Source organism: Clupea harengus, chromosome 15 (assembly GCF_900700415.2).
Source record: "Clupea harengus chromosome 15, Ch_v2.0.2, whole genome shotgun sequence".
In the NCBI taxonomy this organism is placed as follows: domain Eukaryota; kingdom Metazoa; phylum Chordata; class Actinopteri; order Clupeiformes; family Clupeidae; genus Clupea; species Clupea harengus.
In genome coordinates this window covers 19,024,254-19,051,580 of record NC_045166.1, presented here as the reverse complement: position 1 = coordinate 19,051,580, position 27,327 = coordinate 19,024,254, and the positions used below count along the sequence as shown (strand labels likewise).

The window sequence follows — 27,327 nt, the reverse complement described above, 5'->3', positions numbered from 1 at the left end:
AGCAGCACGAATGCAGAGAGCCAATTGTGCCTTGGAATGGTGTCACCCGAAATTGGCCTTCCGACCAATTATAGGGCTAGAAGCTTTTTAACACGAAATTTGTATTTTTGTGTGACTTCAGTCCGTTCGGCCAGTGGTAAGTTCGATTCAATTATGCCTTAATCTGGACACATTAAGTATTCTGTCAGCCCATTTAAAATTCTTAAGACCAAAAAGTTGCTTTATTCAGCTAAATTTAGTTTTGTGGCCTTTCGTTCTCTGACGTGTCCCAAAAACCCAAGTAATCGGAAGCTAGCTTGGTAGCTAGGTGACGTTGGTTCGGGTATGCTAACTTGCTAGCCAGTTAACTCTAGCTAGCAAGGGTACGTTGGTTTCAAAAAATAGTTATCGATAGTTGTCCAAGGAAATAACAACATTTATCCATTAGGTTGTGTTGCGCACACCACTAGTTTTCTTTCCTAAACGTACAAGGTGAGGTGCTAGCCAATGACACACTTATCTGCTAAAGACTAAACCTAAACGTTACTCTACAGAGTTTCAGAAGTAATACGTTATCCCTCGCGTCGCTAACTTTGCCTGGCTAGTTTAATAACGCGCAGATCCAGTCAGAGAGCACTACATAACTAGCTTGCTATATAGTGTTAACAGGCAACATGAATTAAGCAACATTTTTAGCATGTCGGTTAGGTAAATGAGTTGGCTGGCTGAATTGCGGTGCAAGTTGGTCAACAAGTTTACGCTTTGTTCAGGTTAGCTGCAGAACATTCCAGTGTTATGTGTCCGTGTTGATGTTAACTCGCATGACGAGTGTAAATGTTGCCTTATAACAATGTCTGGCAACAATATTGTGCAGACTGAGTAGGTCCAGAGTTCGCAGGTCTTTCGCTAAAGCTCTCATTCTGGAAATAATATTTTGAAACAATTGTATCCTAAATGCGTAACCTAACGTTAATTTATAGCAATAACTATAATAATACCATGCCGTGTTGAACAGTTACATTCTTTGCAGACCCTGAATTATTATGGATTAACTAATATAACGTTGGTATAACGGTCTTATAGGTTTTTATCTTGTAAGGACGGCAGAATGATGGATGCGTTGGCAGTGGTAACCCAATTGCGGGATCTCGCTTCCGAGCCCCAGAACCGAGAGGCTATAGTGCAGGACCAGGGTTGTCTTCCCGGTCTCGTCCTGTTTTTAGACCATAAAGATTCCAATGTCGTCCTCGCCACTCTTCAGGTAAGTGGAGTTCATAGGAAACTGTGAAAGCCAATCACGCAAATCTACTGTTAGTGTTTGAATACTGTAGCTCATGTTTAACTGTCATGCCAGTTTTGTAATAAATGTTTATCTCAATTCTTAGACTCTACGCTATCTAGCAGAATGGCCATCAAATGTCAGCACCATGAAGAATGAGCTGGGCATGATGGTGAGCCTGGAAACCCTGATGGAGAAGTAAGTCACCACTCAATAAGGTCATGCACCTCCTTAGTGTGCTTACATTTTATTCCATTACTTCACAATGTACAGTTTTGCTTAATGCTGTTACTCAATTTACAGTTTTGTTATTGCATTATAACATTCCCCTGTAGAAAATGAACGAAGTAAGGGTATTGCTATTTCTCTTTCTGCCTCGTTTTTTTTTTTTTTTTTTTTTTTTAGTTAGTTAGTTAGGTAGGTGTGATACAGTGGTAGTGTCTTTCCCATTCACCATGTCTCTCTTTCTTTATTTTTTAGAGGGGGGTTAACGGATGACATAACTGTCCTGGCCAAAGATGTGTACGATGTTCTGAGCTCTCCAGTCAACACCGAAACATTCAAAACTCCAGCACAGCAGCAGAGGAAAAACAAATCTCAGTTCTTCATCAACAGCTCCAACAAGAAGGCCAAAACAGTCACCCTACACATTGAGGGGCTTGAGGGAATGGTGTGTGCTTGGAGACTATTTTCAGTGGAGTTTGTTTTCCTCTGTCTGGGCCTGTCAGTGTGGTTTAAAGTAGAAAAACGCATTTCTAATCCAATACACTTTTTTTTTTAATCAAATTTGAGCGAATTGCTCTTCTGTCCTTGTGTGTGTGTGTGTGTGTGTGTGTGTGTGTGTGCTTGTTTGTGTGCGTGTGCGGGCGCTCAAAAAGTCTTGTGTTTGTACACGGATCTGGCTCAGTAAATGGGTAACAAACATAGTGGCTCAGGCGGAACCATAAACAATTCCAGCCAACTAACACATTTCTTCAGGAGAAAGTATCGGAGGGGTGTAATTTGATTGGCTGTTGATCTCGAAAAAAAAAAACCTTTTGCCAGAATCGCAGACTGCATCTTTAACTCTTTTCTTGTGTGTGGTAATCTTTTAATTTAATTACCGGTACTCCAATGAAATATCTTTCATGTGGCCGTAAATATCACAGAGAGAGAGAATCTAATGGTATCAACATGATGAATTAGTGTTTTATGTTAGATTACGTGATGACTATAGATAAGCTGATTAGTTAAGGTGTATGAGGATGTGGAACAGTTTCTGTGAATCTAAACTGTTGTTAGTTGAATAGTTTAATCCGTATCCTTTATTTCCTTATGAGTGGTATGTTGATCAACCTGTACTTCATAGCAGTGCGTGCAAATTTGTGTAACATGCAAATCTACAGTGTATAAAGAATTCATACTTGATATATATGGGCACATTGCTCTAACTACTGTTCGTTTGTGTTTGGTAGGACCGGCGTGGGATGTGTGAGGAGGCCTTACTGAAGGTCAAAGGGGTCATCAGCTTCACATTCCAAATGACACTGAAGAGGTGCACCGTACGCATCCGCTCTGACCTTTCCACTGAGGTATATTATAGTCTATTATTAGCCCTATTAGCTTAGTTTGAAAGGTCGGCCTTTGTTTGTTTCACCACTCTGTAATCACCTCCTAGAGTGTATGGGAAATATAATGAACCAATCTATTAACAGTAGCGTGAATGTAAACACAGAACATTGGCCATATCACTTTGAATTATATTTTATATTAGTCTTGTGTGCGACTGGTCATCACAAGCCAATTATTTCTTTTCTAAATAATTCTTCTGTTCGCTAAGTTGGCTCCGTTACGGAAAGAGGAAAAGTCTGTATTTTTCAGATATACCATCTGGCATTGATCTCGCCCAAGCATAGTGGGTGGTACAGGTGTTATAAGTGTTATTCTGTATGTTGTTGTAGTGTCAAAATTAGGTTTTCCTCAGGATGAAGCACATAAGTGACTGCAGACTCAACCCTCTGTAGTGTCCGCAGGCTAACTTTCTGTCTCCCTGCCCAGAGTCTGGCCACTGCTATTGCAGCGACTCAAATCCTGCAGGCACAGCAGGTGGTGAAGAATGAAACTGGGGAGGAGGTGTGTAGCTTTTTACATTGTCTGTAGATGCATAACATAAGTCCTAACACAAGTAAAACTTTGAGTACTGATGATCTGATTTTTGAGTAACTTGTCATTGTCTTTTAATGTTTTTCTCTCACCACCCCTCATCCAAATATCAGGCATAACTCTAGTTGAATCTGTGGATGACCCCTATAACATAGGCCCTCTCCTTTGTTACTGTTTCCGTTTAAATCAAATTGCCTTCTCTAGACATGGAACGGTAATCACAACTCTATCACGTTACTACATAATTTAATTTATTTCTTAATCTGTTCAAAGTAAAAGCGGTCAGAGGTAGTGCAGGCTTTGCATTGCGGAAGCACTGTGTGTCTGCCTCTGTCCATTATTAAGGATGAATCCTGTATGAATGCAGTGGCTTATCTGAACCTTTCACCTTTTGTTTAAGGTCTTGATCCCTCTCAGCACTTCCACCACAGCCATCCAAGAGAACTCCAAGCTGCCCGACTACCTACCCGAGGACGAGAGCCCAGAGAAAGACCTGGGCAAAGCCGTGTCGCGGGCCGGGGCCAAAGAGGACGGAGGCGGGAGCTGGCTCAACAGCGCCGCCACTTTCCTCACCCGATCGTTCTACTGGTAAAGAGTCACGGTGAAGGGTCACAGCGCATATTAACATGTGGGTGACAGAGCCACCTCTGAGCTACTCACAGCGCTTCAGGTTCAACATCAACCTGCACACTGCTCTTACACTCAATGTGAGAAGGGGATGGCGTTGGCGATGGCAGCCAAGTCAGTGCTTTATTCAACACTTCAACAGATTCATGTTCTTCATCTGGGCCAACACCTGCTACATCTCCGGCCAAGATCCTGGGTCATTATGGAGATGGCTTAGCCAAGCTAGTGCCTCATTCAACACTGGTATAATAAGTTATCCTACAACATTACAGTATCTGCAGTATCTTCTACAGGGATTCATCAGATCTTTACCAGGGTTTATTAGTTATTAATCATCAAATTGGCCACGCATCCTCATGAACTGTTAGTAGCCTGATGTACACTGGAAAATGCCAAACCATGTGTAGGGTCAGTGTTCAAGTTAATGTTAGTTTGCAGAGTGCTTCTCAGACATTTAGAATGTTTGTGGGTGCTGGTGCATCCACTGACTAATTTACAAAAGTGGTTGCTCCTCACTTTGTACTTCTACATAGCTCTTTGTTTTCCATGTTCGTGTTTTGTTCAGTATGTCTGTTTGTACTATTTTCTGTCCTTTAAACTGTTTCCTTGCTGTAACTGTTGAAGTTTTCTTGACTGCCTTGTATGCACACACACATGTAAGTGCATTTTACTGTGTAAAAACCACTTGAATTTAGATATCTTCAGGAACAGTGTGTTTGTGCTGTACGTTTTCTTGGATGTTCTTGTACACATGAAAGCTGTTTTCTTGGACAATAATTGCATGTGCACTGTGGTTAAATACACAGGGGAAATTATCCATGTAAAAATGAGCTTAGTGCTACACTTGGTGTAATGCTTGACTGAAACATAAGCCCACATTGTTTTATGTCCAGTAAATGGATGGGCAATAAAGCTGGATTTGCATACATTTTGAAATGTTTTGTCTGGAAACGTTTTTCCTTACAGGTAACTACAAGCCATATTTCTAGTCTATGGGTTTGTACAAGCAAGATGTTTTAAGTGTGGCGGCACTGCTACACGAATACTGTTGAACTCCTTCCTAATTTCCAAATCCTTATAGCCCTAAATGTGCGATTAACCATAGACAAAATGAAATGTGTATAAAGCCTGCTACACTGGGTAGAATAGACAATGAACAATGAAAATACTGCCTGTAATTTACTTTCAAATTACATTTAAACTTCATGCCTTAATATGACACTTTATTCTTTCTGTCTCTTCTATGTCGGGGGTTTGGCATGTTTATTACCCACTATTAAGTAACTCTTCTCTTCGTGTTGAGAGATCCCAGATGATTTTATAGGCAAGAGCATTCAGGTCTTAAGGCACTGCACCTACCATCCAAATATAACACTAATATTATAACATGCAACATCAAGGCTGTAGGACAGACATCAACGGTTAAGGGGACGCTTCATTTTTCTTGGAGCTGACTTCCAGATCAAACCATATGCTAAATGGATATAGAGAAAAGTGCATTGCTGATACGAAAATGCTCTGTATCAGCAATGCCGAATAAAGAGCAAGGTCATTACTAACAGGTTTGTATTTTCCCACCCGTCAGGTGCTCTGTTGATTTATCTGTGTTTTTTTCCCCCAAAGAAAACAACCTTGACCTTAATATTATACTGCGTGTAAACCTAACTGGGTTTATAAAGATGGAGGACACTCGTGTGGTGAGTGCCTTGTTGAAGATGAAGGTTGCTATAACACTGCTAGTGCTCCTGTTCGCCGTCTCGGGGAGCGAATCCCACAGCTCCCCAAATGAAGTTCAGAGTGATCGCTCGAGCCGTCAGTCTGCGTCTGTGATGACGGTCCAGCTGGACGTCTCTGCTGAGCTCTCTCGACTGAAGGACATGGTGATGGAGCTGAGGGTGGAGCAGACTGCCACTCAGGCTGGGTTAGAGTGCAGCAAAACCCAGCTGGACAAGATGGAGGCTGAAAATACAGGTAGGACAGTGGCTTATTTTTACTGAGAGACAAATAATCTGTGGCTTCCTCCTAGGAGTGAATTTTTTGTCATTGTATTGTTGTTTAGCTAGACAAAAACATGCCTTAGGTGAATAAGGTACTGCACTGCCTTTTTCAATTCTGGTCAGAAGTGTCAAATGTAATTGTTCAGCTGAAGGTGGAGAATCTAAAGACAGATAATTCAGGTACTGTTGTAATTTTACACACTGTAAACCATCAAAGTGAGATTCAAGAATTGCTGAGATATTTTAAAATTTTTTTGCCATTTTTTGTTTTTACAGCACTCAAGTCAGACTTGATGAGTGTGAACGACAGACTGACAAACAGTGAGAAGGAAATCGTTTGTCTAAAGAATAATGCAGGTAGTTATTCATAAGAGGAATGCATGTAGGTATTTACCATGCTTACATGACTACTTTTGACATTCAGTTATGCACCTGTCAGTAAACTAGTGATGTTGGTCTTCTACAGAACAACCCAAGGTTGCGTTTTCAGTAGCTTTGACAGACTCTGGATACATGGGGCCAGTTTCTATTGACACCAACTTGGTTTATACCAAAGTCATCACGAATGTGGGACAGGCCTACAATCATATCACAGGTATTTTATGCACATTGTGGTGACTGAATGGATTCTACACAGACTGAATTATGCAATGTGGTCTATGAATTTCATTTAACTTCATCGTAGTTCACACGTGAACTGTGTGATCTATGTGAACATATGTGGGAGTCTGTCATTTTACTCTTAGCTTAGAGCCAGAGGACAGCAAGACCATTTCAATTTTTCATTATACATGCTGTCAACACATAGCTAGCCTGACGTTGTCATACTTATAATTCTAGTCAGAATATGAGTCTGATACTGCTCCATTGGGCTGTGATTATGGGGCGTGTTTCAACCGAACCAGGAAAAAAAATGCCTCTTCGCTCAATTGGATATACCTACAACCAATCAGAGCAACGTAGTATGACCATAACGTAGACCATCGGGGCCAGCTGATAAATTAAACTTTTACCGGATCCCGTAGGAAGGACGGCAAAAACATCTTTTCGATCGACAAATGCCTTGATCGCGTTTCTCTGTTCCTCTTTCAAAATGAATGCGCTGTCGATGTCTTCTAAAACAGACTTGAATCTACACATCTCAGCTCTCCAGCGGCAGCCATGTTTGTTGAAAATGAATTCAACCCAAGCGCTCTTTGGTGACGTGGTTGATTACGTTACTGTTGATCATCTGTCCATCATCGTATAAAGCCCGCCCTGACAATTTGATTGGTCCGAACAGCTTCTGTTCGGGCATAGTTTCGCCCCAACGGAGCAATGCCAGACCGAACTTCCCGACCTCAAATGTTGTGGGCGGGGCTAAGTTCGTTCTGGCACCCAGGCTAGTCAACACATGTAGTTGTGCATGATTGCGTAACACTATGGCAGTAATAATGATTTAAACATCCCCTTAAAGTCCACGATTCTATTCCTAGGCATTTTTTGTCAAATTCAGTGAATTGCTCCTCACGCTTCTCTAGCTGTCTGTTTAGTGTTTGCGCTCAAAAACACTCTGGTATTCGTACACAGCCGTGGCTCTGTAAATCGGAAACAAATATAGTGGTTTGGACTGAGACATTAACAATCCAATTAATACGCTGCCTCAGAAGCCTGGGAGGGAGGGGTGTAATTTGATTGGCTGTTGAGCTCAAATATCAACAACCTTTCACAAAACTATATCCTAGACTGCATTTTTAATCATGGATACCATCAATTCATTTATAGATCTACAGAGATACTACTATTAAAGCACTTGACATATCTGTTTCTTGATTACTCCTCAATTCAGGTTTTTTCACAGCGCCAGTGAGGGGAGTCTATTACTTCAGATTCACCGCTAGGGACAGCCTTGACTCTCGCCACATGGGGATACGCCTCTGTAATAATGGGGTGAAGGTCATGTTTGTGGAGGAGTATGACACTGATGGCCGACGCCACTACCTCTCGAGTGGTGCCTCTCTGCAGCTGGAGGTGGGAGATGTGGTGAACATGCGTCTGCCTGCTGGCTACAGGATCTATGATGACTTGGATAATCACACCACCTTCACTGGCTTCCTTCTGTTTACCCTGTGAGGAAAGTCATCATGGTAGGACAAGTCACTATTGTTGTTTGTGACAGAACAAATTGACATTATGTCATAGAAAATGTATCACTAAATAATTACTAAATGAGTGCCAAGGAACTTAGAAAAATTCATACTGATTTTGAAGTATGTTTGAAGAGAGTTTTTTTTTTGTTGCATTATTCAGATGCAGTTCAACCGTCTTGTTTTATGCAAAGTAATGCAAAATTATAAATAAAATTAAGCTTGTGAGTGCTATTACTGAAACTAATGTAATGTAAACATGAATGACTTGATGTATGGGTTCTTGTTGTGGAAATATACTTTATTAAGTATATTTTACACTTACCTCTAGTTCAGACTTGGTATTTGCGCTATACATATGCATAAGTTATGGGTCCAAGATTTCTATTCTGAACGTATTACTGCTCCACTGTGAAAGTCTTTTGGGACCAATCAATTTCTAAAGTTGAGTTTCTAAAGAGGTTTTTCTTTTCTTTCCATCTCTGCTCATCCATCCACTGCTGTTGTCCAACAGCTGAAAAAATGTAACATGACAATTAATAGAATTAGCTTTTTTATAACAATAATTCAAAAATAAACGTAAACTTCACACTCTCAATTATTACAAATATTAAAAACATGGGGCATTTATATAACTATATTTAAATATAATATAAAATAACTTTTATTGAGACATAAAGACATAATATATACATGCTTAGAAATGTCAGTTTCAATATCAATTTCAACTTTAACTTAAATGTGACAGAAAAATATAAATCTGAATTTTGTTTTTTTACAGTACACATATTCAGGTCCAACCCGTCATATGACAAAACACTATTTCAACACACATGAACCCAGAACACCCCAAAAAATCACCCAGCAAGCCCAAGACATTTACGTGTATTAAGATATATTTACATGAATCTATGTCTCGCTCCTCCTTTCCTTGATTCAGTCTTCCACCCGCCGACCTGCCCATTTGGCACAAAAGTGAGCCCTTTTATATCTGCTGTGGCCATGCCGTTTGTCCCTCGGCTCACCACACAGAGTTAGCTCTGGAAAGCAAAAAAATTCTATTATTGTTATTATCATTGTTATTGTTGTTGTACCTGTGGGTGTAACTGCAGGAGGAGCTTTGGCTATAGGAGCACCTCTGCCTGATGAGTGTCACAGGGTCTCTGCTCGCAGTGTTGCAAACTGAGCAGGACCACTTGCAGCAGTCGCAGTGGAAGATGTAGCAGGAGTCAGGTATGGGTTTCTGCTAAGAGCAGGAAAGATGCTGGTAGTGGTGGCCAGGTGAGGGACTCTTCCTGCTGGGTACGGCAGGGTCGCTGTTTGAAGTGCACTAGATTGGTATTGAGAACAAGCTGCAGAGCAGAGAGATCAGTGGGAGAGGTAGCAGTAGTCAGGTATAGGTTGCTGCCGGGTGTGGTAGCTGGAGCCATGCAAGAGATTCCACCTGCTGGATGCTGGTGGTTATGACAACAACTAAAACACTGACTGGAGAGAAGGGTAGGGGATGGGCAAGGAGCAGGTCGTCAGGAGGGGGTCTCAAGCCACATGAGCCTAAAGGTGGGTTAAGACCGCACAGACAGAGTCTAATCACAACATGAGTAAAATGGTAAAGCTGTAGGCTATGATTTCAGTTATACGGATAAATAATCAGGGGTTATGTTAATGAAAATCAATGCAATTTTAGTGAGGTGGATAACAGCCCAAGCAATGGTAAGTAACAGTCTGTGTGTGTGTGTGTGTGTGCGCATGAGTTGATGGCTACCAGCAGGACTCTGAAGATGGCCTCTCCCTCTGCCCCTCCTGCTCCTGTTGATCTCTCTCCAACTGCTGATCCATGCTCTGGATGGAGAAATAAGCCTACATAACTTCTCTAACCAACATATTGTTTTTCTGACTTTGTTGTATGCGAGGATCACTTGTTGGATACACACACAGTCCCAAATATACAACCACATTGGCTTACACAAGGACGCACAACAGTCACCCAAATAACTTTCAATAGCCTAAGGAATGCTGCAAGGTTCTATTGCATGTATCATCAAAGCCAATAAAAATCGATATTAAGTTACTCCAGTGTCAGCACAGGTCACTGTGCGTCAGGCAATAGTACAGAGAAACGTGGACACAATTTGTGACCAAAATGGGCCGACAGTAAGGATATACACGGATTATCTAAGACTGTGGGTTGCGAATTACTATTACCTACTGAATTACCTACTTTCAGCACACATCATTGAGTAGCCTATTCTGATTTTTTTTTTTAAAACAAGGTCGATCAGAATCACCAAGAAAGTTCCTATTTTAAGTCCAGGCCATTGCAATTTAGGAATATTTACAGTCTGACATACAATTTGTTTCTTCTTGTTGTCCACTGTACAAATTCTGTTTTGTTTTGCTCTTGCCCAGTGCAACTAATCTGCTCAACACACCCACTTCGCAGAGACGCTTTGGCCTCGTTTCGACTGCGCTTGTTGGACAGAGGGAGCTGACTGCGGGCTGCGATCAATAACTTGGCTCCTGGATTCAAGAAACCTCGGACCCAGAACTCCCTTCTGCCTTCGGTTATCATATTAGCAGGCTGTGAATGAAACCTTTTTTTAACCCATTTCCGCGTGTTTTTAGAAATGGCAAAACACAGCAAATAACAGTAAATAATGAGGTAGGCCTATTTACGGTGTGATGTGATGGTCCGTTGAAAAGTGTCTACAATAGCTAGACTACAATACACTACGATTTCAAATGGTATCGAGAGGAAATGAGGATAGGCTACACTTGAGGAGGGATGAGTCACTGTGCCATGCAGGTATTTGGCCTAGTTTACACGCTAGGAGAGGTTTAGCTGCTTGCACTATGAGAACTGAGTGTGGTGAGGTGAAGTAGCCTAATTAAGTTACTGGGAGTGCTTGGGGGTTCGATGAGTCAAAATTATATTTTACCTTTATTGACTATATATATTGATATTATTATCCGTATATTATCCGTATATAGGAGGAACGAAACACTTCGGTGTCAGTGGCTGTTGAAAGCAAATTAGTATGAGCTGGTCGACACATTTGCTGCACATGCTGAACTAAACTATCATTATGTATTAATGAGATTTTAATTTAGGCTATATGTCGAGTTTGGGGATTTAGCTTGTCAGGGGCATGTGTGAGAAACCGTCCAAGCCGCGAATGCAGAGTGTATTATCACCTCTGTGTCATTGGCTCATGAGGTTGTTGTTGAGAGTCATGTGCATGGCGCAGGCAGGCACACGCGCATGCATGAACATAAATAAGGCGCCAATAGGGAATGTAGACGCACAAAAGGAAAAAGGTGCGTGGGCCATGATGGCACAATGTGGTGACGTGAAGTATCTAATTCAATTGCTGGAGGTTGTTTGGGGGTTCGATAACATGAAATCATATTTTGGCTTTATTGACCATAGGCTACACCTTTGTGTAGGTTGAGAGGTTGTGAGGAATCCAAACTCACGACATCCCTGCACTGGCGTCTTCTGCACGACCTGCCGTCTTTCAAACGCAACGGAGTGCTTTGTGACTGGTGAGTTGTTATAGTGTTGCTTAGATTTTTAGAAACTAATGTGACCAAAGTTGGACTTTGAGCGAACAAATCGAATTAATATGAGCTGGTCAACGTTTGCTGCACACGTGTGTCACATTTTAGGAACAGGACATGTGTCCGCTGCGGTAATTCCAGTATAAAGTGTAAATTGAGTTTTGGGGACCCGTCGTTATATCGTCATATAGGCCAAAGGGAAACCGTCCATGCTGGGAAGCTGTTGTAGGGGGGAATTGAAATTGTACCTGAGCGGAGTGGTACAGGCAGGCATGTGTGAATGCATGGATGAACATATTTTTGCTATTCCTTGACATATATAATGTTTCAATCTGAGAATCATTTGTCTGTCTTGTAATTTTTGATGAACTAATGACCATCAGTTCCTTCACAGAAAATGGATTCTGTAGTGTGTGTGTATGTGGCTGTAGGAGGTCATGAACCAGGAACAGAGCTGACACCAATCAGTCAAATCCAGGCTGGGTGTTCTTTAGACAGGAGGCAGGCTGGTGGAAAGGTGTGCATTGTGCGAGTCATGCTTCAGTTTTGTACATGGTGCTGACTCTAGTTCAGCGCATGGAGCTGACTTTAGTTCAGTGCATGGAGCTGACTTTAGTTCAGTGCATGGAGCTGACTGCAAGTGGAGTTCTTGAAACTAGACACTGACCTGGACATGTTTGGCCTTGAGACTGATGACGTCCTCCCGGTTGGTGTTCAGGGGTAAGTGCCTATCCTTTTCTGCCTGATGAGGATGGATCCCACCTTTTGAGTTGAGTTCTGCTCCAGGTTTTTTCCTGGAGAAAAAGCCCCCACCCCACACACACACACCATTGTAGCCTGTGTTTTCTCTAGGAGGTGAGGCCTAGTTAGCACAGTTAGTGTTGTACAATAAAATGTAGTTGATGCAGTGAGACAGCATTCACACGGACGCGTTGGAATGCGTCTATCCGTCAGGGTTGACGGATCCCCATTCACTTTGAATGGGGTGACGTCATCCTTTGCCGAACTGAATTGTGGCTCCGTTGGGTTCCCGTGCGTTGCGTTTCATGCTTTGCTTGCGGGAAGAGTTGAATAATGTTTCCACATCTCGAGAGGTAATGCATGCGTCGGCCAATCAAATTGCCTTTCATGCATAACTGACAGCACAGGCGCTAGCCAATCAGATCCCGTATATGCTCACGTCTAAAATGCGGCAAGCTCAAAAAAAAAAGATGGCGACCAAACTCCGTAGATGGTCGTATTTGTACCTAAAAGTTGTTTGTTTGACTTTTTTTTGCTTAGATTTTTTAAAAGTTACCGAGAAATAGACACTGTACAATGTAAAAACCCCTTTATTGTAACTGAAAAATACGTCTGATAGGATTTGCGAGGTGTGTGAGCACCCTACCTAATGTTAGCATGCTACTGCTTACAAGGTAAGCAGCTTGCTAGTGACGTGATTGGTTTGTTGACCTGTCAATCTCACTATAACGTCTCTGGTATCAACAGAACCCCACGCGCCAGACACCTCCTCCGCCATCCGTTGGCGCAACGCATTTCAACGCATACGTCTGAATGCTGCCTTAGAGTGAGTGTGCTAGTTAAAAAAGATAGGTTTGGGTGCAGCATATGCAAAGGCCCTGGCACCCATTGTGCTGAGGTTGATGGCTGGTAGTGCCAATACACCTGCAGATGAAGACCGTAGCCAACGGGAGGGATTGTAGGTCTTAAGGTCTGTGAGGTAGGCAGAGGAAATATTAGGTTTAAAAGTTAATCCGTTTGTGATACAGGGAGCCACTGCAGTTGATAAAACAGGGGTGTTACTTGATCAGTAGAATGGGCAATAATCCGTGCCACAGAGTTCTGGATGAGTTGGAGTCGGTGAATGAGTGTGTTGGAATGCATTGTAGTAGTCAATACGTGATGTGATCAGAGCATATGTCTGTTTCGGGCCTCTGATGTAGCACCCCACTCGGTGCCTGTAGTCGATTATCGAAGGGAGGTGCTCTCCTTTGAGTGCCCCCTCCAGCACCACACAGTAGGCCAATCAACTACATGCAGTGAATGGGGTGCTACATCAGAGACTGGAATAAGAGAAAGCTAAAACACTGACTGTAAAAACAATCATTTTCTACAGTTTCTTTAGTTGTTCAGGTAAACAGATGCAGGTGTATCTCTGTAGGGATCCTTTACATCAGGGCTATTCAACTTCAGTACCAAGAGGGCCAAATGGGAAAATCACTGGGTTTTCGGGGGCCACATAAAATGCGACACCACTAAAAATATATTCCAATTGTGGATTGTCAAGTGGCATGTATTCATATCCAACTACATTTAATAAAGTCATGGTAAAAGATTCCTGTAAACACTGGATATGATGCACATTTTTTTTTTCATTTTTCAAACATCTCATCCGACATAAGGAGCTTATGATGCCCCCATTTGTTGGTTATTTGTCATATAAACAATCAATTTCATTAGATGGGCAATATAACTACTATTCATATGGACCTTTTGTCATTTGTAAAAGAAACCAGCGAAACAGTATCCTGAAGAACAAAAGTAGGCCACATTCACATATTTGTAAAATACATCAGTGAAACAATATCTTGACAAACAAGCAATATTCTCTCAATGAGCATGTACTGCCAACAACGAAAAAGAGCAGTTAACTCGTAACTGAAGCATGGTTGGATTTGGGCTTTCTATTGTCTGTCAATAAGTCATATGCTAAAGGTGCAGTCCTTGTGTCTGTTCTGTTACACCCCTCACTTCCATGATCCTGAAGCAAGGTGTTGATTGGCTGGAATAGTGTATGTCCCAGTCCAAGACACTTTGTCTGTTTCCCATACAGAACCAGGACTCTGTACCAATACCTGAGTATACACATGGCCAGCTAGAGGAATGTGAGTCTTTTTCTGAATTTGATGAAAAGTGTAATGGATTATAATCATTGTGGCTTTACGTGGATGATTAGCTTTCAGGTTGCATGTTAATTAGCACAGTGAGGAGACTTTTCAAGATATTACCTGGTACCAAATAAGTTGAACATCATCTTGTACATAAGAGGGTTTTTGGCATACTTTGGTGACATTTAGAACTCCTGTGTTCAGAGTATAAAAGATGGTGTTTACTGGATAGATAGTTTCTATGAGGAAGAATTTCGTTTTTATATTTTAGGAAGCAAGATGTATTACCTTGGTTGCCTCATGACAAGTAACAATGAGAAATACAGAATGCAGCATGTTCACTCTACAAACAAGACCATACTTAGCAGACATCCCAAGTCTCCCGGAAGTTCCGGGAGTCTCCCGCATATTGATAGCGACTCCCTGATGCCCGCAAATGACTTAACCCTCCTATTATGTTTGGGGTCAATTTGACCCTTTTCAATGTTTAACGTCTCTAAATATATGATTGACATCGTTTTTTTTGCTTCATATTTAATGACTTTTCCTAATCTAATGGGGACAACTGGGTAAACACAAAATGAACATGATGATATGTTTTCAATGTCCTGTACACATGCTTTACGCATAGGTGTTGTTTGGGGTCAATTTGACCCCAGGCTGTTTTAATTGTATAAAATATATAAGAAATATAAAACATTTTCATCACATTGTTATTATTCTTGATAACAGAAATAGTTTTTTATTCCATATGTTATAGATAACAACAATATGTACTTAGAAATAATATAAAGCCATAAAACACCAGAAGGATATCTCTTTCCAATTTCAAGTCAATCAGTGAGATTTGATGATGATCTGCATATTTCTCCATAGTGGTGTAACATATATTCTGGATGTATAAGGGGGGTGGGTGGGGGTATTGTTTTATTTTTAAGGGCTATTTAGGTAGTCAACAAACAAACCTAAAGTACCTGACACATAAACTTGGGTAAAAAAAAAAATTATACTATTTTTTTGGAGGTTTAAATTGCTGGGGTCAAATTGACCCCAAGCATAATAGATGTGAGTCAAATTTGAACATAATAGGAGGGTTAAATCTCCCGGAATCTAGAGGGAGCGAGCAAGACCGCGCACGCGAGACAGACGTGCTCCAAACCGCGTAAGCATCTGTGTAGCGCGCGCACGACAGAGAGGGAGAGGGACCTAGAGACTGCGTGTGTGTGGCAGTGTGAGTGTGTGCCTCATGAAGCATCCTGATTGGCCTGTTTCGGTAAGTCAACCAATCAATTTTCAGTGTGGGCGGGCTTTTATCTCTTCTCCCGAACCGAATTAATCAATTCAGTGTATCTAGGAACAGGAGCACCATGGCAGAGGGAGAGTACCCTAAAAAACGAAAATATAAGACACATTTTACAACAGACTATACAAAGGTGTACCCCTGTCTTAGAAAAGTAAATCACAATGACAGTCTTGCTCGCTGTACAATCTGTAACAGTGATTTCAGCATTGCCCATGGCGGGTTAAATGAATGTAAAAGACATGTTGAGGTGAGTTCAACAAGTTTCATTTCATGTGCATATTATTCAGGCCGGCTAGTTGCCAGGGCTACATGAAAACAACAAACTCCTTAGACCTGTTTAAAGTTGCAATGGAATACAAATAAAAGCAGTTAACATAAATAGTATAAGCAGCATATAAATAGTAAAAGTAATCTACATATATAATTAACAAATAATTGCATAGGGCTATAGCCTATAGAATGATATTATGCTTTTATATCTTTTAGGGACCACAACTTGTTAGGGAGCGCAGGGAAATAGGCCTAGGCCTACATGAAGGCTACATGTAGGCGTGCATGAAAATATTTTTTATTTGTTTCGGGGGAGGGGTAGGGATACCTCCCTGAAATGACTTTTTGCAGGTTGGGATGTCTGATACTTATCAGCCCTACAACATTAAGATATTTAAAAATGTGATCAGGTTTATGCTCCATTCACAGATTGTTCATGCCTGAACTATCCACATTGTGCTCTGGTAATATAAAAGTAATTCAAGACCATGACACTTTAGTTTAGTTCAACTGTTTTGTCCAACAAACCCCCATATGGGTGTACTACAACTGCTTTCCTATATAAGGCTTAACCGTTAAAGCAGGCTATGTAATCTTTTTGCAGACCACATACAGTGCCTTGCATAAGTATTCATCCCCTTGGATGTTTTACCCTTTTATTGCTTTTATAAATCCATCATGGTCAATATAAGTTGGCTTTTTTTACAAAAAAAAATCACAAAAAAGCCCTCTTTAATGTCAAAGTGAAAACCAATTTCTACACAGTTATGTCAATTGAATAAAAATATGTAATGAAAATAAGTGATTGCATAAGTATTCACCCCCTTTAAAGAGACTGACCTAATTCAACAGAGGTCCAGCCAATTGGTGCTAGAAGTCTCACAATTAGTGAAATGGGGATCAGTGTGCAGTGAATGTGTCTCAAATGATTGTAGTATAACGACACCTGTGTCTGGAAGGTCCATTCACTGGTCAGTATTCAGTAATCAGTATTACTGGCTACTGTTACACCATGAAGACCAAAGATCACTCCAAGCAACTCAGAGAAAAGGTTATTGAAAAGTATAGGTCAGGGGAATGATACAAAAAAATGTCCAAGGCACTAAACATCCCCTGGAATTCTGTTAAATCCATCATCATGAAATGGAAGGAATATGGCACATGTGTAAATCTGCCTAGAGCAGGCCGTCCTCACAAACTGAGTGACGCTGCAAGACGGATACTAGTAAGAGAGGCCACCAAGACACCTATGACTACTCTGAAGGAGTTTCAAGCTTCAGCAGCTGATATGGGAGAGACTTATCAGACCACAGAACCTTCTTCCACTTGACCATGGAGTCTCCCAAATGCCTTTTGGCGAACTCTAGTCGATAATTTATATGAGTTTTTTTCAGAGTTTTTTTTAAAGAGGGCTTTTTTTGTAAAAAAAGCCAACTTATATTGACCATGATTGATTTATAAAAGCAATAAAAGGGTAAAACATCCAAGGGGGTGAATACTTATGCAAGGCACTGTATTACAGTAACACTTACAACTTTGTAACATTCAGATAAAATACTGTTCATTTTTTCCGCAAATTAACGTATTTATCTCTTGGCGGTCCTGGAATATGACCGAACTTTCGATGGATATGTTTTATGTAAAGTAAGTAGCAAATAAACGCTATTAATACCACCGCAATCAATATTATACTAGATATCCAGCCCGTCCTGTAATCATCTGAATAAGTGCCATTTTCTGTTGACGTTTTTCTAAGTTGCCAAGTCTGAGCGAGTACGCAATGCAGACAGACATTCACCCTTGTATCAGTTGCATAACAACACAAGTGAGCCTGGAAAAGCAGTCTACATCAAAGATCATTTATTAATCCATAGAAAGCTTGGAGACACTTAACACGAACTAGTAAAGAGTGAAATGGTTTAAAGCTGGATTTTTAGATAAAATCGCTAAGTACCACTGGGTCTAAAGTGACAATTTGCAAATGATACATCGACAGTATGAACATAATGAAAATCGACATTAAATAGTGATAATGTAACTGTAATAGTGATAATGTAACTGTATAATGTGATCTATAATTGTAATGGTAGGTGTATTTTAACAGTGAGAAATAGAATATCAACAAACAAATCCAGAAAACTGCATTTTATAACATTTATGACTTTATTAGTATTTGATGCAGAAAATAAGTATTTGAACCCCCAAGCAAACAGCAAGAATTCTGGCTCCCAATGACCAGTTATGTGCCCAAGAAGCACACAGATTAGTCCTCATTAGGCCTAACAAGGTACACCTGATCAGGGGCGGAGATCCCATTTCATTGTAGGGGGGGACAATACATGGTCAAATTTCAGAGAGTAATTCCGGGGGGGCATAAACTGCTAAATACCGAATTCTTTTATCACATTTACAAACAGAAATTCAAAGTCATTTTAGAATTCTCTAAACAGCATTAAATGTACTAACACGAAATATTTATTTACAGACAAATAATGTCTAAAGTTCAAGAGAACTTGATGCTCAAAATAAGTTATAAAACAGCCCGCGGACACTTTGACAGGGAATCGAACTAGTAACCTCCTGATTATAATACGACTTCTCTACCCCCTGTACCACTGCCACCCTATGTTGCAATACCAGCATAGTTAATGGACCGCAGGAAAAGATGACGTTAATTTACCTTCAGATAATTTAACAAATCTGGAGAGGCACTGAGATGTAGACCTACGTTTATTAACTAGCATGAACCTGCCCCTGACAGGACAGTGTCCTAGACTGTCTAGCTAGCTATCTTAACGGTGTTAATTACATGCCTGTGTTATCGGCAAACGTTCACGTTGTCATGCCAATCCATTAATAAACGTATGTATACTTGTGCATATCGATTGGAACTTCATAAATGAAGTTTAGACAGGGGACAGAGGAGGAAACAGTCTGACAATCTGACCGTGTAGGCTACTGGGCTGATTAACTGAAAGACGGAGCTACCGGTAGCCCTGCCCGTTGGAAACAGCATGTGAACCAACCCACTTTGAGGAATAGGGGGAACATGATTTTTCAACACTTAAAAAACCACATTGTTTTACGTCTATAATTAGCACCGCTTGTGTCGTCGTATTTTTATTTCATATTACTAAATTAAAAAAAAAAAAATGTTTTTGTTTCCAGTGATTGTTGGGGGGGACACGTCCCCCCCCGTCCCCCCGGGATCTCCGCCTATGCACCTGATCTCAACTGGTGACGTGTATAAAAGAAACCTGTCCAAAGAATCATACTTCACACCTTCAACCTCACCACCATGGGCAAGACCAAAGAGTTGACCAAGGACGTCAGAGATAAGATCGTAGACCTGCACAAGGCTGGAATGGGTTACAAAACCATTGGCAAGCAGCTTGGTGAGAAGCAGACAACTATTGGTGCGATTATTCGTAAATGGAAGCAACACCAAACAACTGTCAATCGCTCTAGGTCTGGGGCTCCATGCAAGATATCCCCTCGTGCGGTATCGGTGATCATCCGAAAGGTGCAGAATAACCCCAGAACTACACAATGGGAGCTTGTGAATGATCTCAAGGCAGCTGGGACCACAGTCACCAAGAAAATCATTGGCAACACACTACGCCGTAATGATTTGAAGTACTGCAGCACTCGCAAGGTCCCCCTGCTCAAGGAAGCACATGTACAGGGCCGTCTGAAGTTTGCCAATGAACACTTGAATGATTCTAAGGAGGATTGGGAGACAGGATGTGGTCAGATGAGACCAAAATCAAGCTCTTTGGCATCAACTCGACTTGCCGCGTTTGGAGGGGGAAGAATGCTGAATATGACACCATCCCCACCGTCAAGCATGGAGGTGGAAACGTTATGCTTTGGGGCTGTTTCTCTGCCAAGGGTACAGGACGACTCCACTGCATCAAAGGGACTATGGATGGGGCCATGTAACGTGGAATATTGGGCTTGAACCTCATTCCCTCATTCCCTCCCATTGAAAACGCAACCTTAAGGATTTGGAGAGGATCTGCAAAGAGGAGTGGACCAAAATCCCTCCTGAGATGTGTGTAAACCTGGTGACCAACTACAAGAAAATTCTGACGTCTGTGCTTGCCAACAAGGGTTATTCCACCAAGTACTAAGTCATGTTTTGCTAGGGGTTCAAATACTTGTTTTCTGCATCAAATGCAAATTAAGTCATAAATGTTATAAAATGCAGTTTTCTGAATTTTTTTGTTGATATTCTGTTTCTCATTGTTAAAATACACCTACTATTACAATTATAGATCACACATTTCTTTGCAAGTGGCCAAACTTGCGAAATCGGCAGGGGTTCAAATACTTATTTTCCCCACTGTATATTCCCAGATTGTTCTTGTATGAATTATTTCTATTGTGCTCTGTGTAGTTCAGGACCATGCCATGCCACAAACATTCATATGGATATACAACTGGTTGCCTATCTGAGGGATAACCCATGTTAAAGCGTGCTATGTCATCTTTTGGCAGATCACATGATACAGTAACAGTTACAATTTAGCAGATTTCTTAATCTGCAGTCACTGTGTAGAGGCTTCTACGAAATAGCCTCAGAAGTTTCCTCGTTTCATTTCAACTTTGAACCTGTGTCTTATACAGAGCGAATGGTTTGACGTAATGTAAACATATAAGGCTGTTAGTGTGTAGTTTACATACTAACTGAAGGGAGAGGCTAGAGCTGAAATCGTAAAGGGAAGAAACATAAATTGTACTTATCAACATATTAAATGCCCAAGTTTAATAATTACCCAAGGTTACGCTTACCATTCCGGAAATCTTTGGTTGACCCGATGGCCAGGCGTTAGTCTGCCAAAATAGTTGGCAAATGTCCAAGTAAGAAGCTGTAAACCAACCAGGTACAGAAAAACACAAGAACCATCAAAAACGTTTGTGGGCCAGAATTAGAATTAGACTGCACTACTTTTAGCTATAAATCCTTGTTCATTATATATCCAGCCATTTCTTCCATCTTATTTTCATGACAGGTGTTTTAAACAAAGACTTCTGAAACTTGAATTTAGTGAAATTATACTATGAATTAAACGAAATTATTCGTAGCATACGTTTTGTAAGTAAACCAAGTGTTTTGACATACAGAGGACATACAGACATATAAATGTTGGCCAAGCATTATATTCGGAAAACCATAAAAAACACGTTATACATTTTCTTAATCTATAGACCGATGTAGTTATCGAGTGAATATCAGCAACAGCTGCATTTAAATCATCTCGCAGGTTTGGTTAAAGGTAACACTACTTTTACATGCCAGAGAAGATACACAGAGACAAGGACCAGAAGCCGGAAGCGCAAGGATGACACACAAATTTGTGAAGCGTTTCCATATTTTGATTTAATCTCCCTTTGAAAACACATTCCTCGTGGTTGTAGTACATTGACAAGCCGCCAGAGGGCACACTTGACCATGGTAAAAACATGGTAGACTTTTGTGGTACGTCATCAAAGTAATGAAAACCATGAAACTCCAAATTTTTGTGCTGCAATCTTTTATAATACACTTTCTGTTGTATAAGAGGAAAAATATATGTACCATGCATCATGTTTGCAATGCATAGTACTTTTCCTGAGCATGCATGTGTATGACCATAGTGTCAAAAAATACTGAATGGCCTTTCATTTCTAATTTGCATTATGGTGTTAGGTGTTGCTGGTGGCTAGAGACTATGTATCTTAGCGTTGATATGTGTATCAATATATGTATGAAGTTTGAACATGTGTAGATTACAGTAAGTATATTTTTCATTCCCCTGCAGCGCTCCCTAGGTTTCTGGATCATTGCCTTGTCTCATCTGTGTCCTTTCTGCAAGTCCCGCCTTCCAACTGTGATTACGACTGTGATTTGCCTGTCTCACGTGAAAGCACAAACCCCGCAATGTATCATTGGTCTGTCTTATTTGCATCTCTTGGCTGCGATTGGCTGCCTTGCCTTAGAAATGCATTAGAAATACGATTTTGCTGTCATTCATGCAAATTAGCAAACTAGGTAGGGTAAGCTGACTGTTCATTCATTAATATCGCAACACTAAGACGTGGCACACTTTCATTCATTGCCATGACGAAAGACACAATCTGGGTGACGCGTGTAAACTATCATCAGACTAATGTGTAATGCACTTGGCTATCATCACAACTCTACAGAGAATGCAAACAGTTAATGTGTATTAACAGTCATTGTGGTGGAAAATATGTGAATGAAAAACTCAATAACCAATGTGTATTAACCACTGTGTAGATTACTAACCATCAGTATAATAACCAGTGTGGGTAGAACATTAACAATCAGTATAACCACTAGCATATTCATAACAAACTATTAAAACTACTATACTACTGCAAAATGAGTTACACTATTGATATAAATTACATTATGTGCATTCTATGTTTAAATATGTGTCAAGTCTAGGCACCGTGTGTGGGGGGTAACTACACAGAAGGCTGTGGGAACCCTCTATATGCCGGCCTGAAGGCCTGGTAACCCCCCGCCCCCTTTTCTTATACTGAACTGGGCACAGTTCCAAACCAGGGGTGCCTTAGAGTGTGTTTGATGCAGGTGGCTAAGGTTCTGGGGAGGGGAGGCAGTGATGACACCAAGCTTTTCCAGGCCCTCAATACTCCAATTACAAAGCCACATATATCCAATGGGGAGGGCCATGAGTAATTTATAGTGACAAAAGGGTCTCTGTAATGCCAGTATAGTCTCGCGACTTACTCAGGTTTATGCTGTTGGTATTGCACTGGCAAAATAAACCTTTTTTGCTCCACACGCCTGATTCCTGAAGTGTTTGAAGAACCAAAGAACCAAGAACTAACAGTTTTATTCAGATCAGAAAAGAGGAGTGTTTTCTCTATCACAAACCTACAAATCAGACATGACATCATCTCGAATTTAAGTATAAGCTTATCAGTTCAATCATTCTCACTCATTTTTAAATGCATTCTGTATTGTATTTAAATTCTATACTTTTTAAAATAAATGTTATACTCTATCACTTTTTTCTTACTTTTTTCAGAAAATGGCTTCACCCCCCACCTTTCAGTTTGGTGCTCAAAAGGACATCAGGAGATGTACACCACAGCATTAGTCATATTCAGGATTTGGGCCCAGTTACTCCTCACATAAAGGAACACACACACACACACACACCCACACACTAGTGCACATATCCTACAGAGTGATGATGTGCTTTCAGAACTACCACCAGTAGCATGTGTGGTTTTGGTGTTGCTGTTTTGCTGGTGTGTCTATTCTGCTATTAGTTCTCAGAACCATACACACCACAGGAGGAACAGGAGGGGTTAAACTCCATCACACACACACATCACATAGATGCATTTAAAGGAAACACACACAGAAGGAAGACTGACACTAAGCCTAGAGTCACATTCAGTTTCCAGCTCTGTACACACACACACACACAGAAGACAGATATGAAGAGGACAGGAGTCGACAGGAGAGGAAGATGGCGTCCATCCCCTGTGCTCTGATAGTGTTGCTGATCTGTCTGAGGAAGGACCACATGGGTGAGTTACGGGGAACTAACGTTATCTTGACAACCACCAGCACTTCCAGTGGTACACCTGCTGTAACACTGCCATTCATACCAACACCACTATTAGTGCACTAAAGTTGCAATGGATTTGAATGTGAAATACAAGTCACCATAGCCATAGCATGTGGGTTGGTTTAGCAATAAGATAAAGCTACAGAAGTAAATCAGCTACAGAACTTACATGAAGGGGGACATTTCTTAGGCTAAGTGAATTTCAAAGTGTTGTTGTGTGGTCAAGTCTGTGTTTGTGTCTGTGACAGTTTGTGTGAGATCATACAAAAAGCTCTGACACAAACAACTTGACCCTGAAAAATAAACAGTCAAAATTGTTAACTGGATCAGAGTAAAGGAACCATTTTCACAGTTTGCAGCTGCTAGTGTGAGTCAACATCAACTCATGTTAATATGAAATTGTGTTAAAAGCTGTGCAGGCACCCTGAGGGTTTCTACCTTTCCCTATTATAATTTTGAGGAGACTAACATCAGCTAGATAGCTAGCTGTCATGTCATGCAAACGGAACTCTACCATTGAAACTGTTGAAGGATATTTAAAAGTTTCCTTTAGCTAGCTAGTTAGCTAGCATAGCAACTAAGCAACCAAGTAACACTGTCTGCTGCAATACTGTTATGTATTGTAGTAATGAAGAGGCTTGTAATACTATTTCAATAGTACTTTACTTGAACTCGTACTTAACCCATAGAGCAGCACGTGTATATCCAACTTCACTTCTTCACTTAATCTGCATACCTAACTACAGAATCAGAATAGCCTGACACCTAGTAACAGATAAGTCGCAAGACCGACTTTCTGTTGGATCCGCATTGGTTCTGTGAACCTTGGGTGTCCTTTTGGCACATGCGTTGGTTTCCGAACGCGCACGCTATCTCCCTCTCTGAATGTAGGAGTGTGCGCACCTCGACTGAAGTCAGTGTAGGTTCTCATCTTATTCTGTTGAGCTGTGACTCTTTGTGACAGGGCGGCATCATCCTTAGAGAAAGGCAGTAGTGGCAGAATATTTAGGCGAGTGCGCATCTTTCTCCCGACCAGTAATTCACAAGGAGAAATCCCAGTAGTGGAGTGGGAAGTAGAGCGATACACCTGAAGGAATTCATTGACAGTCTTTTCCATGGTTTCCTCTCTAGGATGGCAGATTGAATGCAGCTTTTAAGCACACGGTGGAAATGCTCAATAGCGCCATTTGCAGCAGGATGATAGATAGAAGTTCGTATGTGCTGTATGTCTCTGGATTTAACAAAAGCAGCGAACTCAGCAGACGTGAATTGGCTGCCGTTATCTGTCACTATGCTACTGGGGTTTCCAAATCTGCTGAAAACTGATGTGAGGAATGTTATGACATTGTCAGACGTAACAGTGGCAGTGAAAGCCACCTCTGGCCATTTACTGTGATAGTCAGTCAAAGTGATTGCGTATTTGCAGTCCCATGGGGCGACTTCCATTGGCCCGACTATATCCATAGCTAACTTTTCCCACGTCTGAGATGGGAATCGCACCGGCTGTAGTGGAGCAGCGGCAGGTGTAGCTGTTTTTTCGCATGACTGGCATAACTGGCATCCCTTGACTTGTTGATTGACTTGCCTGTCCATGCCTGGCCACCAGTATAGGTCACGGAGTCTCTGTTTCGTCCTGACTATTCCTTGATGACCCTTGTGTGCTAATTTGACCAGTGTGTTATGCAGGGAGAGTGGAGCAACAAGGCGAGTGCCTCTGAACAATAGTCATTTTGCACACTCAACTCAGCTCGCAAGCGAAAATAAGAGCGTACATTGTCAGGGAGTATAGAGCCAGAGTGAGGCCAGCCTTTAGCAATCTGTGATCGCAGAGCAGTCAGGTCTGGGCAAGAAGCGGATGCAGATCCAAACTCAGTGGGTGATACTGCGGTCATGGTAGTAGACAGCATTGCAACGAACTCTGGTTCAGTGTCCACGCAACCGTCAGCAACAGCGGGGAGCGGTAAGCGAGACAAACCAGGCCTGTATATGACATTGTAGGTAAAGCACAGTAGACGCGCAGCCCAGCGCACGATTCGCATGCCTGCGCGATCTGTCCCTTTAGGCGTGAGCAGTGTAGTCAATGCCTGATGGTCCGTGATGAGTGTGAATTTACGTCCCCACAGATATGTTCTCCATTTTTCCACGGCCCAAACGCATCCGAGAGCCTCGTTCTCAATAGTGGAGTACTTGCGTTCAGCAGACGACAATGTCCTTGAGGCAAAGGCAACAATGCGTTCTGTATTGCCATGCATTTGGGTCAGGACAGCACCTAATCCATAGTTGAACGCATCAGTTGAGACTATTGTAGGCATGTCAGGATCAAATAAAGCCAGGGCTGGACTGTCTACCAGCAGAGTCTTTGCAGCCTCGAAACTGCACTGAGCCTCCTATGTCCACTTGAAATCTGCATCTTGGCGGATGCAAGCGCGCAGGGGCTCGACAACTGTGGCGAAATTTGGAATTAATTTGTTATACCAAGATAACAGTCCTAAGAAGGAGCGCAGTGTTTGTGCATCAGGAGGAGGTGGTGCATTCAGGATAGCTGAGAGATGGTCGTCAGTTGGCTGGATCCCTTGCGGTGTAACTGTGAGCCCAAGAAAGCGCAAGGTGGTTTTATCAAACTGACATTTGTCTCTGTTAGGCTGTAGGCCTGCCTCCTGTAAGTGCTGTAGAACAGAGGCAAGGGTGGCATCGTGTGCAGGTCAAGTTTTTCCCCAGATAATTACGTCTAAATAATTGGCTACATTGGGCAAGCCTTTCAGCACTGCAGCCAACATCTTTTGAAATGCAGAAGGGGCTGAGGCTAACCCATATGGGACTCGGCAAAATCTGAACAGCCCATCGTGCGTAACGAAAGCTGTCAGATCACGACTCTCTTCATGTAAAGGCAATTGGAAGTATGCTGCCTCCAAGTCGGTAGTAGAAAATACAGTAGCGCCTTTGAGAAGTGACAACAACTCGTCAATGTGTGGCAGTGGATAACTGTCTATAACGACAACCTTGTTCGGTGTTCGCAAATCCACGTACATTCTAATGTCTCCTGACTTTTTCTGAACCACCACAATGGGAGAAACCCACGTTGAAGCATCGATCTTCTCAATTATCCCTTCCTTGAGAAGTCTGTCGGTTTCCTTACTTACCGCATCCCGCACTGACAGCAGCAAGCAACGCAGTTTCTGTCTCACTGGGGTAACGTTACTGGAGATCTTGACTTTGTGGACAAACTGTTTTGCGCAGCCAAAAGCTGATGGCAGTGGCGGTGTAGTGGACAGATCCATCACAGGCGCAGATGTAGTAGGCCTTTGTGTTTCCTGTAGTGTAGTGCCATTAAAGCATAGTTTAAGTCCCTTTTTGAGATCCATCCCAAGTAGCGCAGTCCCTGATTCGACAACAAACAGCTTTGTAGAGCAAGAGGCATCATGACGTGACACCAAGACAGGTAGGCATCCAAGCACAGGGATCGGAGAGCGGGAGTAGGTGACTAGATTGACAGTAGGCGCCTGCAATGTAGCATGGCTGAAGCTAGCCTCATAAAGTGATTTCGG

At 41.7% G+C, this 27,327-nt stretch overlaps 1 protein-coding gene and 1 long non-coding RNA gene across 4 annotated transcripts; both read left to right on the top strand.

Annotated features, from left to right (window-relative positions):
* The first annotated feature begins 38 nt into the window (after window positions 1–38).
* Window positions 39–4,955, top strand: armc1l (armadillo repeat containing 1, like). 3 transcript variants are annotated; one of them, XM_012821222.2, is made up of 7 exons: window positions 39–136; window positions 1,063–1,240; window positions 1,365–1,456; window positions 1,739–1,928; window positions 2,713–2,829; window positions 3,296–3,370; window positions 3,801–4,955. In XM_012821222.2, exons 2-7 carry the CDS (start codon window positions 1,088–1,090, stop codon window positions 3,990–3,992), a joined length of 819 nt encoding a protein of 272 aa, XP_012676676.1. In that variant the 5' UTR covers window positions 39–136; window positions 1,063–1,087; the 3' UTR covers window positions 3,993–4,955. The 3 variants fall into 3 exon arrangements, with proteins under 3 accessions (XP_012676676.1, XP_031436921.1, XP_031436920.1); XM_031581061.2 differs by having other exon boundaries at window positions 72–136; window positions 1,079–1,240; XM_031581060.2 differs by lacking the exon at window positions 39–136 and adding an exon at window positions 451–471.
* Window positions 4,956–11,515: 6,560 nt separating this feature from the next.
* LOC122133519 lies at window positions 11,516–23,544 on the top strand. The gene is made up of 2 exons (XR_006152827.1): window positions 11,516–11,693; window positions 23,231–23,544. It is a non-coding gene; the product is annotated as an uncharacterized LOC122133519 (long non-coding RNA).
* The last annotated feature ends 3,783 nt before the right edge of the window (window positions 23,545–27,327 follow it).